The sequence below is a fragment of the Calidris pugnax genome, unplaced genomic scaffold, assembly GCF_001431845.1.
Source record: "Calidris pugnax isolate Ruff unplaced genomic scaffold, ASM143184v1 scaffold302, whole genome shotgun sequence".
NCBI lineage: Eukaryota > Metazoa > Chordata > Aves > Charadriiformes > Scolopacidae > Calidris > Calidris pugnax.
Genome location: NW_015091041.1, coordinates 164,176 through 180,244, shown reverse-complemented (window position 1 = coordinate 180,244; position 16,069 = coordinate 164,176). Strand labels below are relative to the sequence as shown.

At 41.3% G+C, this 16,069-nt stretch overlaps 1 protein-coding gene across 1 annotated transcript in view; it reads left to right on the top strand.

Annotated features, from left to right (window-relative positions):
- The window catches only part of MAP3K5 (mitogen-activated protein kinase kinase kinase 5), a 150,939-nt gene that overhangs the window by 38,772 nt on the left and 96,098 nt on the right, over positions 1–16,069 (top strand). The window contains exons 2-3 of the mRNA XM_014956153.1: positions 8,705–8,844; positions 11,618–11,641. Coding sequence (XP_014811639.1) covers positions 8,705–8,844; positions 11,618–11,641 — 164 coding nt within the window. The remainder of the gene's footprint in view (positions 1–8,704; positions 8,845–11,617; positions 11,642–16,069) is intronic.

Here is a 16,069-nt window from a genome sequence, read left to right as displayed (position 1 = left end):
TTGCTGACTGAGAAAGGTCAGTCTTTATTTGCCCCGTTCTTACAATCTACAGCATTGGCTGCTGGCTTCTGGCAGAGAGGAGATAGTGAGCTACACAGAGCTTTGATCTGATCCCTCTGATTGCTGCAAGGAAACCCAGGGTTGCTTTTTGAAACTTGGAGGTGGATCTTCCTGGACATTCTTATCTCAGCAAGCTGCTCAAAGAAGCCAAATATATAACCACATTATAAATGAAAATAGATATTATTAGAATAAAAGTTAGAATGCTTCTCTTCTTAGGTGGAGAAAACTTCAGATCACTAAGGCAGAAATAAATAGAAATAAAAAGAACATTTGATCAACTTTCCTCCTGTCCTTCAGGTGGGTTGTTGTTTTCTGCCTTGGTTTTAATGAACTCTGTACCCTTGGAGCTGTAGCAAACTCTCTTCAGCTCCTTTAGACTTTAGGAAACCTTTCCATCATCTCTGAGGCCTGGCTGTTTTGATTTTGTAGGACTTTCTTTTCTTCTCTGAGCTCTTCTGTTGGCACACCTATGGTCCCACAAGTACTTTCTTCTTGGGTAATCTCAGTTTCTTCTCCAGAGAATGAATAATGCTCCTTCCTCTTATGTGTTAAAGGCACATAACTTGAAAACATAAACCAAAATAATTGCACAGATACTATCACATCTCTTATTTATTTCTTTGGGTGTTTTTGTCTGCTTAAGATCTTGTCCAAGCCAAAGGAGTGCTTGGTCTTATAAGCCCCCTCTTAAAGGGGGCTTAGGAAAAAGATGGGGAAAAACATTTTAGCATGGCCTGTTGTAATAGGACAAACGATAATGGTTTGAAACTAGAAGAGGGAAGATTTAAACTAGATATAAGGAAGAAATTTTTTACAATGAGGCTGGTGAAACCCTGGAACAGGCTGCCCAACGAGGTGGTAGATACCCCATCCATGGAAACATTCAAGGTCAGGTTGGACGGGGCTCTGAGCAGCCTGACCTGATCGAGGATGTCCCTGCTCATTGCAGTGGGTTGGACTAGATGGCCTTTAAAGGTCCCTTCCAACCCAAACCATTTTGTGATTGGTCTGCATTGAAAAAAAAAATTGCAGTGATGTGGATCCTCTGGACAAAACTCCTAAACACAGAAGTGCCGAGTTGCTGCAGCTTGCCTTGTTCTCCATAACTTTTTCTGCTGTTGTGTTTGTAGATTGTTTAAAAACACATTAATGCTTGGAACAGGTCCTAACACTTACTGTCCTTGCAATGTGCTCAAGCCTTCAGCTGAGCCTCATTAGTTACCTCTTTGAGCTCTGAGTATTTTTTCTGATGCAAAGTTTGGACTTGAGATAATATTTATTATTTGGTGTTCTTGGCATTAGGGAGCCTGTCTCACTGGGATTGATACAGATGCAGTGAGCCTGAACGTATTGAGGTTATTTTTAAATAAATGGCTCTTTGTTTGCTTGTCATCTTTTATTCTTGCCTAATCCCGAGTTCCTCCCACATGCATCAAGCTGAGAGTGGGTTTGTTTTTTTCAATTGTTGGGGGTTGGAATCATGTGATAACATTACAGTCCTTTGTCTTGGGCCAAGAGAGACTGGATTTTTTGAATATCAAGCTTTCTTCTTCATTTTCTTTTTTTTTTTTATCTTCAGCAGAAAGCCTTTCTATATTGTTCCAGCTGTCTTCAGCTCGTTGATATAGTCATTTTGATTTTGTCATGTAGTTTGCTATGTAGCTTCCTACACACTCTCTTTTTATGTTTGTCATCTATGTTTTTTTTTCCCCATCTCATTCCTTTTCTAACATCTGTATGAACCTTCTTTGTGTTACCAGTTAGTTGCCAGCTTCTGCTGTTTTATTTCGATAAGTACCCTCTGCTTTGCTCCCATCAGCCTTGAGTTACAGAAGCAACAAGTTCTTTTCCCTTCACATCCTTGAAGTGCAGTCAACGAGGCTGGGGTTTCACTCAGAGGCTCTCAGTCCAGAATACTGTTGTTTTAAAAAAAAAGAAAAAACCCAATCAGTTGTTTTTTTTCTCTCCTTCTTGTCTGGATGGTTCTGCTCCAAGGCAACAGCATAAAACCTGCACTTGGTTTTATGAGAATGATCTGAACCAATGAGCTACAAAAGTGGGCAAGGAGTCAATTGGCACAGGTTTTTCTGGGAAGCACCTTGGTGTGTGGTGGGAGAGAGCTTGAGTTTTGCAGTGCTCCTGTGTGGCAGCAGAGCAAATGCTATCCATCAGTTAAACATCTGAGGAGCTGCTCCAGAACCTCGTGATTTGTGGGTTATGAACTTTCTTGTGATTTCTGCTTTAAATTTATAAAGGGGCAGCTTATATTTGCTCTTCAGTCACACTGTCATCCGTTAGCTTAAGTAGTTCTTCCTTACCTTATCTCTTAAGAATCCAGCAACTATCAATATTTTAAAAGAAGAAGGGTTGCTTTTAAAGTGATTACCTAATTTATTTTTATTATTGAGCAGATTCACAGACATCTAAATTGATTCATGTACAGATTCTGTCAGTATGGGTATAGATGCTTAATTTGTATCTATAATGAGGTGGATTGGTGTATATGTATGTGTTTTGGTTTATTTATTTTCTGTTTTGTGCCTCAAAGAACTCTACCTCCTGGGATGATGTTATATCTGGGGTTCCTGAACAAGTGGATGCTGCATCCATTTCTGTATGGAGGATAAAATTTCCTTACCCACTGGAACAATATATGACCCTCAAGCTTAAGGAGAACTACGGAGGTATTCTGTGGCATCCCTGCAGATATTGTGGTGTCTGGTGCCTTCTTCGTGTGGGATCTAGTGATTGTGTGGGTGGAAAGTGAGATCATCTGACTGATCCAGGAGGCAACTGATCCTTCTCACCGCACCCCTCCAAGCCAACAGATAGACCTACTCACTTGCCTCAGTGGGTATTGACCACACTAGATCTGATACAAACATGTGGGGGACGTGGTACTGTTGTATTTAAAGGTAACTTGGTGCTTTTTGGGTAAGTATTAGGTGCTCTAATTATTTCTATCTCTGCTTAGTGCTAGGCAGCATCCAGGAAGGGACACCCACCCATCTGCTGGGCTTCTGTGGCATCTGCTAGGAATGTGTAGTCAAAAATTCCCCTTTAGAGTAGACTGCAGGACTGGCTCTGGTTTGTGCTTCGGAGATGCAGGATCTCTGCTGCTATTTCAGAAAAAATGAGACTGCTTGAGCCAGGATCACTATAAGGATCCTGAACCACAATGATTTACGCTAGATAAGAGCTAGTGTGTGTCCATCATGTGTCTCTGTCTTGGTGCCCTTGAGCATACTTTGCACATCAACTGGTGCTTCTAGAAATACCATGCTTTTCCTCTAGCATATGACATGTTTAACTCGTCTGTAGGGTCATTATCTGTTTTTCCTTCCCCATATCCAAAGTTCTTTTCCTGGCCAGCCTTTCCCAACAGACCGGCTCGGCCGGACGAGTTTCCTGGGAGGTCAGCCCTTCCCCAGTGTTTAGATGTTCTCACCCCAGCGTCTCCCATCAATTGTTTCTGGTCTGGGAGCCGTATGAGACGCTTCTGATGGGAAACGTCTGATTCCAGTGGTGGTGACATGTCGGTGACACTGTGGTTTTGCACGCTTGAACCAGAAATACCAAACCAAACTGTGCTGACGTGGGGCCAGGGTTTCCAAAGCAGGTTTCCCTACCTCGTGCGGGCAGTCTCCAGGTGAAGAGGAAGATGTCCGTGCCAAGCGGAGAGAACGGTGTAGAAGTTGAAGTAGATAAGGATGTTGTTTGCTTGTTTCTGAAAGCTTACCCAATAGCAAATGTCATCATGGCTTGTCGAAACCATCGTTGTAATGCCGGATGGAGAGCTGCTACTGGAGTGTGGAAAAGGCTTAGTGTTCAGACTGGCACCAAAATAAATCTTGTTGCAAGCTCTTTTTTTTTTATCCTATATCTCTGTCAAAAGAGTATCTTACTGTGTCTTTTAACACCCAGGTAGAAAAGAACCCTAAATACTGGTCTGTCTCAGAAGTCGCCGTTATCAGCTTTCCTTTTGCGCTGATTAATTGTAGGACAATGAATGTAAGGCAATGGCCATGTGTATAATAGCAATTAATCAAAAGATAATAGCAAACATAAACGTTCATTAGTTTTATAGCTGCTTTGTTTGTATTCAGTGTTTCTCCTGGCAGCGCTGTAGTAAGCAGGTAGTATCAAAAAGTAGGGTGTGCGTGTGCAGATATCTCAGAGCATTTGTTCAAACATTCTTCTTTGCCCTGTTATATTTCAAACAATGAGTAGGAGATGAACTTTGACCACTGCATTTCATTTATCACTTTCTTGGCTGACTAAAGGCATTGGCGATGGCCAAGAGCAAAGGGCTTGGTATCCACCAGTGGACATCTACCCTTCTTGACCATGTTATTGTATATAATGTTAAGTTTTTACCATTTCTTAAGAGAGGTTTATTAGTGGAGATTTTACGTGCGAAGTTCTCAGTCTTTGCAGACATAGTTTAAGAAGAGTGAAGTGGGTTTGACTGCAGGTGGGAATTGTTGGTAACGTAGTGGTGATATATGCCGGGCGTCTCAGAGATGTGTCCTTGAGGATCCACTGCTTCTCAGGCAAGAAGGGTCAAGGCAACCACCTCCAAATCCATCGCGTGAATCTGGTTTCCCAGGGTAATAAGAAGCAGCCGATTCCCAGTGTCGTGGTAATTTGTCCTCTTGAATGTGTGGCGGTGTGTTTCAAGCTGTTGTTGGTATCGATACGAGTTAGCTTAATAACAGAGTGTGACTGCTCGGTGGTTGTCCTATGTCTGCAGCTCGGTGTGTGGTTACCCACCTTAGGTGTAGGTTGGCAGCTTGGTTGCTGTCAGCAGGCAGGTGGAGCTCGGGGTGGTTTAGGAAACGGGCACCAAGAGGTCATTGAACTGCCCAGTGCTGTATTTACGCTGCTTCTGCTGCCCAGGACAGAACTAAGCTTTAGTTTCATGCTTATGATACGTTTTGGTCACGTCTGTGTAGGCATGTCAGTTGTTTAAGGAGATGGGAAAGAAAGTTATGGCTGGACTTGCTTTATTGTTTGTAAACTAGGAGGACACAATAATTTACTGTATGATTTATTATAAGACTTCTTATCCATAATGTCAAAGATGGCTAGCAAAGGCAAAGACCATACCATCCCCATTTTCTTTAAATATTATCAGTTGCCTGTAACCGGGTTCTCTTTCATGAGGTAGGGAAAGTAAAATTTCATCTTGTGCTCCAGACCACAGTGAGGGATAAAATTTACTCTTTCCTGCAACCTGTGAGGCTGCAAGAATTGCAATTCTTCCACCTCCATCTGATGGAGCCTGAACAGACTTTCTTTGCTGCAACGTAGAAGATGTGCAAGAGCGTTTGGAGTGAACTGCTGGTCCCTGGTCTTCAGAGTACTCTATCCTGAGGGCTTAGGTGTTGGGAGGGCTCTTCTCTGATTCCTGTGCTTGGTCAGTGTTTTACTTCCCTTGAAACTGAAACTGCAAGTACTTGGATGAGTAGGGTTTATTCCAGCATAACCGTAGAGATAATTCTTCCCCCTTTATTGAAATACCATTTTGCCACTTCAGAAATTGTATTTTCCAGTGAATGGAAAATGTGTCTTTGATTGCAGCAGGCTATTAGATTAATTTAGTCTGCAGGAAATGAGAGTGAGAGCCTGATAAATGGGATTCTGGCAGTGTGTGTATTGATGACCAAACAATTCTTGCTGGTTTAGCTAAATCCTGGCTCTTCTGAACTAGTGAGCATTTTGATGTATGTTTGCTTGACTTGGATTTGTACTGAAAACCATCAAGTCTTGCTCAGCTTTGCTAAACTTCTGATCATATTTTCTGTAACTGAATATAGTATTTAGCTGCTTTATAGTGCACTTGACTGTACATTTCAGGTGCTTTGTAAGAATTATTGCCACTGCCCTTTTTTAATGAACTTTCATTTTATGAGCTTCTGTATTTGACTTCTGAAGTTTTGACCAGTGCTTCATACGCTCCCTTGGTCAGAGGAGTTTATCTCCTCATGTTGTGAGAGAAGATAGTGAGAAATGGGTCTGTCAGAGCAGCTGGTTTAGGGTATAGGGTTTTTTATTTATTGGATAGACACTGGATCCTAAAAGTGCACTTTTTTTGTGGATTGTTGGAATTGCAGGTAAGAACTGGGCTATTGCCCTTGGAAATGGTGGTACCAGCGCTAAGGGCTAACCTGGACTTTAGAAATCTGATCTCACCATGAATGAACAACTTCATCTTAAAATACATAACTGCTAGAGTGAGAAGGAAAGCTTCCCAGAAGTTGGAGCTATTCTGTGGAAGATACCGCTTTATCAAATGAGATTATCCAGAAGACCTGGATTTCACAGAAGTCTTAACATGTAAAGGAAAGAGATCCTCTTTAGTTACATAAGAAATATAAGTTTCCCAACAGAGTTTACACCAATTTTTTAGTGTAATTTTTCTTACAAATATTGACTTTTTCTTGTGGTCCTTCCCTCCTCTGTTTAAGTGTTCAAGGCCAGGCTGGATGGGGCTTGGAGCAACCTGGTCTGGTGGGAGGTGTCCCTGCCCAGGGCAGGGGGGTTGGAACTCGATGATCTTTAAGGTCCCTTCCAACCCAAACCATTCTGTGATTTGGCCAGCTGACAGTAATATATATACACACATAACTTTATGTTTTTTAAGAGTTATTCTTCATGGTCCCAGGAACTTGCCATTTTAACATAGGATTTCTCAAGCATTTTCTGAATTCTACATTTGGTCAGGCTCTGTCACTTTATTTTTCTTTTCGAAGTAATGTTTCTCTTTTAATTTCAGTTTTGCAACTCTAGCGAGAGCATGTTATCTCGCAAGATTTGAGAATTAAGTCATGGCAGGTTGCGCAAATTTTCTTCCTGCTCAGTGTAACAGAAACATACCATAGACTTAGAGTTGCTCATGGGTAGACTTTTATATGAATAAGAGTGGTTAAAAATAGAGCTTGTATTACGGCAACTTCCTAAAGAAAAGAAACAAACAAGCCCTAATCTCATCCAAACAAAATATAGTGGCAATCTCGTCATTCTTGTTTGGCTTTTGGGATGTCTCAGTTTCCCAAAACCAATCAAAAGTCAGCATAAGTATGGTCTTAGCAATGTGCCTCCTTTCTTACTTCAATAAAATGTATTTGATGGAATCCACACGGCAAATATTGGACAGAGGGAGATTCTTAGAACGCAAATTATGAAACTTTTAGAAAATATAATTTAGAATTTGATTTGCAAGGGAAAGTTTTCTTTTTTTTTTTTTATACCATGTTAGCCTCTCTTTTAATCTTGTTTGTTGAAGAGCCTAAGCTCTTACAGGCTAATGTTCATCCCCCTGTGTGTGTCTATCCTTTCTTCAGCTTTTTAATAATTCCTAAGCCTGTAGGCAAGTTACAGTAAAATGTGGCTGAAGGGCAGATGTCTCAAAGATGTTACTTTTCAACAAGTTGGAGCGATGCCCTTAATCCCTTCCCAATTAAGAGCATGGCCACAAGGCCTATCTTTTATTGAATACCTTCATTACAGTTTTAACAATCTATGTAAGTAGGTGAGGTGAAATGTTGTGGTTAGAGGTAGACTCTCTTATTGGATCAGTTAGAGCAGAGAAACTTGAGGGTACTTAAGCTTTTTGCTTACAGAGCTTGTCTTGCTATCTGTTTTTTTTCTGCCATAAAAGCATCCGCAGGAAGAAAAAAACAAATTGGGTGAAGAGACAGAAGGGTGTTTGCAAGAGAGGTGGAGATGAGTAATTTTTCTTGTTTTGCTCTCTTGATCCCACAAGCCTTTTTCTGTGGAAATATCTTGCCTGCTGTAGTAGAAGCCTTAATTAGTTCTGCTGACACTTGTAACTGCCTCTTGTCTTACTTTTACATCGGTATGAATCTGGGCAAGTGAAACACACGTTATAGGAGAAATTGTGGACTACATTCCTTCCTCTGTTAGCATTTGTGCATGTGCTTAATTTTATTCGTGCAAATAAAATTTATTTTGAACAGAATTTTCCGTTCTTTCTTATGTGAGGATTTCTACAGCTTTACATATGGACTCCTTTCCTTCTCTTCTGCTCTGCCTCATCCTTTTCTCCCTAATCTTTCTATAGGAATCAAAATAGGTCTGAGTGGTAGTTTACTTTGGAACCTTACTTTTGCCTTTCTTTCAATTTACAGCTGTTTTCTTCCAAAATTCTAATACAGAATCTATACAGTAGATACAGTGATGTACATATAGTACACAACTTTTTATTGCAATTTGCACAGAGGGTGAAAATAGACCTCAAACTTTATTTTTTTTTTCATAAGGTCATCAATTAACCAAACAGATTTTATTCTGCAAGGCAATAAATGAACTCTTTGACTTTTCTTGATTAGTGATGTTTTACCCCTTTTTACCTGAGGAAATGAAGGTCTCGTTTAAGGAAGAAAAAAAAAAGGGTGAGAGGAAGGAAAAAAGAAAAGAGAAAAAATTAAACCACATCCTGCTGACTATATTCAAAATTCAGATATAACAGCTAAAATGGGGAAATCCCTCTAGATGTCTTATTTCCTACTTAAAATCAGGTCGTCTTATCAAAGCCAATTGTGTGAAGAGACGTGGTGTAGAAGTACTTGGCTGTCAGAAATGTGTGGCACTGACAGTTTTCCATTTCTTTCTGCAGATATTGCTGTCGTAGAGATGAGTGACGCCTTCCGTCAGCCGTCCCTCTTCTACCACCTGGGAGTAAGGGAGAGCTTCAGCATGGCGAACAACATCATCCTCTACTGCGACACGAACGCGGACTCTCTGCAGTCCCTGAAGGTAGCTTTGGATGGGGAAGATGGGGTGCATTAGAGGGGGAAGCCACAGTTGGTCCTGAAAACATGGCCACAGTGAAATGCTGAAAAACTCACTTTGGTTTTCCTAAGACAAAGATTTAGGTGACTTTATGATGGTCAGTTAGATACCTAGGTGTTCATTGAATCATAGAATGGCTTGGGGTGGAAGGGACCTTAAAGATCATCCAGTTCCAACCCCCCTGCCCTGGGCAGGGACACCTCCCACCAGACCAGGTTGCTCAAAGGCCCATCCAGCCTGGCCTTGAACCCTTCCAGGGATGGGGCAGCCACAGCTTCTCTGGGCAACTTATCTTAGGTTACAGTTAAATGGCTCTTTATGGAACCAGAAGTCTGACAAATTTCAGATGAGAAATGAAATATGTGGTTTTATCATTCGAGGGAAATACTGGTGTTTGGGGTAAATTGTTACCGTGATAACAATTGGTGGAGAATGGTAGTGTGTAGGGGGTGGTAAAATAATTCTTAAGTTTTAACTCCTCTGTAATAAAGTTAGCTGTTTTCTGGCCAAACCTGATGGGGCCCCAGATGGCCTCTGATATGTCTTGCTGGGTTCACCTGCAGGATTGCTGGGCTGGAGATTAACAGCAGAGTTAGAAAAAGCAAAACTTGTGCCTGGTTGTCAGGCCAGGCCACGCTTCATGGTATGGTAGGTTGGTTTAAGGCAAGATGGTGGTTTAAGATAATCTATGGGGCTGTGAATTGTGTCAGCCAAGGGGTTGGTACTTGCTTCCTCCTGCACACGCTATGAAGGGTTTAGTATTTTCAGAGGGGATGGGGGAGTGCAGACAACTCAGATGACTTTTTAGTTCCTTCCCCTCCCTCAGATGCATTGGGCTCTGTTCAGGAGGTGGTTTGTTCTATTGTGCTTCCATTCTTTGCTGAAAAGCAGCTTTTTAGGAAGCAGCTCAGTGAGTCAGGCGGCAATCTGGGCACTGCCACCTCTCACAAAGGGGTTGCTGCCACTGCTTCTGGCTACTGCAGCATGTTTGGGTTTGATTCTGTTCCGTTATTTGCAGCTTGGCCCTCTGTTGGGAGGAACGTACGTTGAATAACTCAGTTACTTCCCCCTGCTCTTCCTTCCAGATTTTCTTGGCCAACTGGACTCGTTGCAACCCAATTATTTCTTTTTTTTTTTTTGCAAAACAAAGAGTATACAGATAAAAGCCCTAAAAATAAAGCTGCTGGTGACAAAGGACCAATCTGTGGACTGAATTCAATGATGCAAGTACAATGTTAGTGTAAGCAGAGCAGAATTTCATTGTTCTGAGTAAGGAGCCAAATACCCAACTCCTGCTGAAAATCCCTTGGACTGAGGCACCAGGCTTCCTCGGGCAATTAAGGGAACTTTTTACTAATTTAGGAGCTGGACTTTGTAAACGTGTCACGTGCCAGGTTCCCACTGACGTCAGTGGAAGCCCAGTTCTTTGTAGGGAGACTGGGGTGTGCCCGTTGCCACCACTCCAGGGCCCACTGGGAGACTCTCTTTGGTTTCCTTCAGCTTTTGAGCTGGGCCCATGTTTCTGCTTTTGACTGTTTGCAGGAAAGTCAGCAAAGAGCAAGACCTCTTCTGTAGTATGTAGTATTTTGAGCTGGGCCCATGTTTCTGCTTTTGACTGTTTGCAGGAAAGTCAGCAGAGAGCAAGACCTCTTCTATAGTATGTAGTAACTACCTGAAAAAGAAAAGTAGTTATGGGCATGCCTGGGCATCTTCTGAGGCAATGTTTGTTCCTGTGTTTGCTGCAGCCATCAGATAAAGTAGAAGCAAATACAGGAGTGTCTGTGTGGTTTTAATCTTGTGTAGAAGGAGGTGAAAGAACTCAAAATGATCATCAGAATGTACGAAATGCAAAGCAATGTAGGTAAAGTCTTGCTGGTGGAATGTTCCTCTGTATGAACATCCAGGTGAGGCTGGATGGGGCTTTGAGCAACCTGATCTAGTGAAAGATGTCCATGCCCGTGGTGGTGGTGGGGGGTTGACTAGATGTTTATGTCCCATACTTGGAAAGTCAGCAACAGTCCTATGTGAAACATGCCCCCTCAACAGGGGGAAGAGAGGTTTTATGGAAGCCTGACTTAGGCAATGTGGAAAGTAGGAGGCATCTTGGTTTGATATATTGTTGTTTTTTTTAATGCTGAGGTGGAGGTGAAGCTGCCGAGAGGTCCCAGAGGGGTAGCAGGGTTACTGATAAATCTGGCAGGGTTATCATGGGTGGCTGTGAAGATACACTCTTTGCATCAGGCTTATTAGAGCAACGTGGATTTCTACCAGTTTGGAAGTATTTTAAAGCCTCGTAGAAATATTGCTCTTACTATTCTTCACAGTTTCCTCTGCTGGCAGCAGAATGTTACCTACTGCATTTATCTTCTCAAATATGAGCAGATGTACATTAATAGTCAACTTTTGGCCAGCATCCCTCTAAAAAAAATTATATAGGGAGGGGTATGTACATGTGTGCATGTGTTTATGTGTATATACAGATACACACCGTACATATGCTCCTGTGTATTTATATATAAAATGTATGTATTTATTTGGATCCATAGCAATTTTGTCTCTCCTGAGACAGTGTTTGATTTATATTGATTTGTCAGGCATAGAAAACATCTACAAACCAGCATTTTCCTGTCATGTGCCAGTAAATGTTAATATTAGCAAGTCATGCTAATCAGATACCTATCTTAGTAGTTGTTAAGCGTTATCAACATTATTTTTTTTTCTTCTTTTTTCATTCCAGGAAATTATTTGCCAGAAGAATAATGTAAGTATGATTGTATGATTTCTGGGTGCCTGTTGAATTCTAGGCATTCCAGACTTCTGTTCTATTTAATGTTGTTTATCTTATGTTTTCCACTTGAATAATTTAACACTCTCCTACTGTATTTTACAGAGTTAGATGCAGAATTCTGGAAATCCTAGCAGCAAATCTGTGTATATCACTTTGTTGCTAGGTACCAGGCTCACTTCTTACCTTTCCTCCATCTATCAGTGGTATTTTCCTTGCTGCCTTTGCTTGTCTGTCATATTTTTTCACATAATATTTACATCTGTCATTTTAGTGGTTGGTTGTTTTTTTTCTGTTGCCGTTTTCTGTACAGTGTTCTTTAGTGTTTTTTAAAAATACTCTATTGAAAAGGAGAGTTATTTAGAAACTGATGCTCGTTTTAGAAACCCATGGCTACAGCTATGAAAATATATATATTTATAAAGAGAGAGTATGTGTATTTATTTCTGGAAGTTGAGTCTGGGAGGCTGTTAGTCCTAGTGCAGAGCAGATCCCCGTAGTCTGTCTATTTAATGACTGCCAGTCATTAGAGCGTGTGTTTCTGTGCCTTGGCATCCCTCTGGTTTCTGAGGTCAACCTTGCAAATCCCCCTTCCCTTTTTTCACTCCCAGGTTCAAGGGAGGGAGAGACCCGGGGTTGAGAGCATCACTTTCTCAGTGTGGTTTGTTCTGGAGCAGCAGGGCCAGTCATGTCAGAATATATATCTGGCATGTTGAGTTGTTCTTGGCTTGGCTTTGGGGCTCATTGGTAGCCATATACACTAAGATATAATTTTACAGCAGTTATTCAGTGGTGGGCAGATCTCCTGAGGTGCTATGTGTGTGCTGTACAATTTGAATAAACTTTCCTAAGGGGCATGCGGAGTATTTAATTTTAGCAATTGCTCAGGTTTTATTTCCCACAGTGTTAAAACTGCCATAAAAACAGCAGTATTCCTGGTTTTACTTTTTTTTGGGTATTATTTAGCAGTGCAATTAATGGATTAAGTACTGACTTCTGCCAGTATGAAACGTGATTCTTTGAAAAGGGTGCAGTTACCCACTAGAGCTGGTAGAGTTTCTAAAGATGGCTTAAAAACCAGTGCAAGCTTTGGCCCTAAAAAATTAATTTTTTTAATTAAAAAAAAAAAAGCAAAGAGGGTTCTGTATAGAGTTTCTGTATAACCCTTAACCAAAAAGTGCTTTTCAGAGACTCACCGAACGCTGCGAATGACGAGTGCGGAGTATTTAATTTTAGCAATTGCTCAGGTTTTATTTCCCACAGTGTTAAAACTGCCATAAAAACAGCAGTATTCCTGGTTTTACTTTTTTTTGGGTATTATTTAGCAGTGCAATTAATGGATTAAGTACTGACTTCTGCCAGTATGAAACGTGATTCTTTGAAAAGGGTGCAGTTACCCACTAGAGCTGGTAGAGTTTCTAAAGATGGCTTAAAAACCAGTGCAAGCTTTGGCCCTAAAAAATTAATTTTTTTAATTAAAAAAAAAAAAGCAAAGAGGGTTCTGTATAGAGTTTCTGTATAACCCTTAACCAAAAAGTGCTTTTCAGAGACTCACAGAACGCTGTGAATGATGTGCTGGATTAAAAATCCCTCACCTTTCTCTAATAAAAGTGGGGTAAAGTTGGGCCTTTTACACAAAATGAAAGAGAATGGTCAGGCATTTCTTGCAAATGAATATATCGCATCCCATAATTTTGTTGTGGTGGCCCAGGATGTAGGGAAAATGATGTGTGGCCAATGTGATGTCCCTGGGAAGGGCTGCAGGAAGAGCTCCGTGAGCAGGAAACCAGCAGGAGACAACAGGGTAGAGCAGAATAAAGGGGAAATGTTGCTGTCTTGTCCTATTTTTAAGTGACAGTCCCTGAAGCTGAAGGAGAGGTGTGGTAACTTGGCCTTCACCCGTTTGAGAAAGGGTTGTTCTGTTTTCCATTTAAATTTGGATAGGTGGCTGCGAAACTGTCATTTTAGCACTTTTTTAGAAAGGGTTCAATGTACGCCACGAAAAGAATGTGTTCCTTGAGAGTCTCAGATGTTTTCAAGCACACCCACATAACATCTTTTCTGGGAGGAAGTATTTTCCTAGGGATGAGGACAGAGAAGTCAGTAAAACTGGCTTAGCAGCTCCGCAACTGATGTATTTTATTTTTTTCCTCTTTTTTTTCCTCCTTTTTTTGGCACGGTGTCAGCCAAATTACCTGGAAGTAGACTTCTCACAGTGTTGGTGCTTGCCTAACTGTTGAGTGAAAAGAATGAAAAGTGAAAATCATGTTTCATCATAAATCATAAGGCTCTTGGATGAATTGGTACGGCGGAGGTGCTGTGACTGTGATGCCCCCCCTGTACCAAAAAGTCACTCGCCTGATTATGTGAGGTTGCAAATATGAAAAAACGAAGCTCACATATGAATAAACCAGGAGTTAAGTCCTGCTGTTCTAGAACTTGTTTTTTTTTTTAATAGCACGCAAACATCAGACGTAACAGGACAATGGTATCCCTGGCACCAGGGGATTTAAAAGGCTGCAAAACAAGTACGTGTGTGTGTGTGTGTGTGAGTGCATCTATATATATCTGTCTAACTGAAATGCCTTCTGTTTGCCTTTCCTGAACCTTGTATCCCTAAAACTGGTGGGGAGAGAAGAAAAAAAAAAAATTAAAAAAAAAATCCATTACCAACTGTTTTGTTCTTTGTTCTGACTGGATTTTTGTGCTTCCTAATAATAGTCAATACAGGGTTGCGTAGTGAGGATAAGCTGCCTGGAGCCTGTCGGGGCAGAGCAGCACGAGATAACGTGGGCTCATTTCCTGTTATATGTGGTTTTATAGCTGTTTAGCTGGAGCTTTTCCAAACGCTGCAGTTAATACCCAAAGCCTACATTTTTACAGGGAGCGATAACTTCGACAGGGGGCCGTTAACTTTTGATATTTGAAAGCTGGAGTTTAGTTTGTGCTCTTATCTGATTTTTGAGGTCAACCAAGCAGCAGAGGCATTCGAGAAATGACTAGTAAAAGAGTTTCAGTCACAAGGAGATGTTGGTACAAAGGTTACAGCCCCTGGCTGTACTTTGCTTGTTTTAGCTCACCAGTTTTTTATTTCATCCTAGTTCCTCCCCTGTTTGAACTTTACCAATTTTGGAGAAAAGCTGCAGGTCAGGTTCCAAATGGCCACTTAAAAAAAAAAAATCACTTCTTGCTGAATCTTAAGTTTAACATAAGTTATGTTTAATGTTTAAACTACTGAAGAAGTTTAAGTCATTATAGATATGATTGGTAACCAATTGCACTAAGTAACACCTGGACACAGTGTTTAATGTTTAAACTACTGAAGAAGTTTAATTCATTATAGATATGATTTGCAACCAATTGCAGTAAGTAACACCCGGACACAGCCCCCCCTTTCTATTTGGGCTTGCACCAGGTTGGAGTGCCAGGTAGCCCCAGGAGCTGCTGGAGTGGCCCAGCTGCTGGCCTGGTGGGAAAGACGATGGGGAGGCAATGGGACCCCCACTCTGGTGGGCAGATTAAGTGACAGGGTTAATGTTGTATGGTTTGGGACTCTTAAATTACCTTTTCCTTTTCTGACACTTGGAGGGATGGGGCTTGGAGCAACCTGGTCTGGTGGGAGGTGTCCCTGCCCATGGCAGGGCAGTTGGAACTAGATGATCTTTAAGGTCTCCTCCAACCCAAACCATTCTATGATTCTATGATGGGAGATAGTAAATTTTTGCTGCTTTTCCACAGCCCTTCCGATCTGCCTCCTGTGTTTAAGGTGTAGCTTGGGAGACCGTTTGGTGTCATGCTCCTTCAGCAGGAGAAGGAGTAGTCACCCTGGATGAGGTGTCCCAGAGGTGTCTGCAAGCTTGGACCCTCCATTTAGGTGCTGCCAGAAGGCTGTAGATCCCATAGGATATGTTTAGCTATTGGTCTCTTTCACTGGGGAAATAGGGGGAAATATTTTTAATGCTCCTCACCCAGCTGACCAATAATTTGAGGGCAGTTTGAATTTTGGTATCCAAGCATGTAAGAATGGTATGTAGCAACCTTCAGTAAATATTTCGTTGATAATGATGTCTGTGGTATTTGTTGTTATTTATGATACATAACTATCTCTTCCTCGTGCTTTCTTTGAATTCTTTGACTAATATGCTGGGCACGTAATTTCCCTGGAAAAAGCTAGAACTGTGAATATGATAAAAGGACCACATAGAGTGTGTGCTGATTTTTAACAAGCATTTACGATGTGACATGGCTGCAACAGAATGTTACTGCTGGGCATATAAAGAAAGAATATATTCTCAAAGAAAATGGGAAGTATTTGCGAGTAGACCCTGTGCTTCAGTTCATTTGAGGTGTGAGGCTGCTTATGTTCCTGTTCAAACCTAATAGCAAGGCTGTCATTTGTGTGAG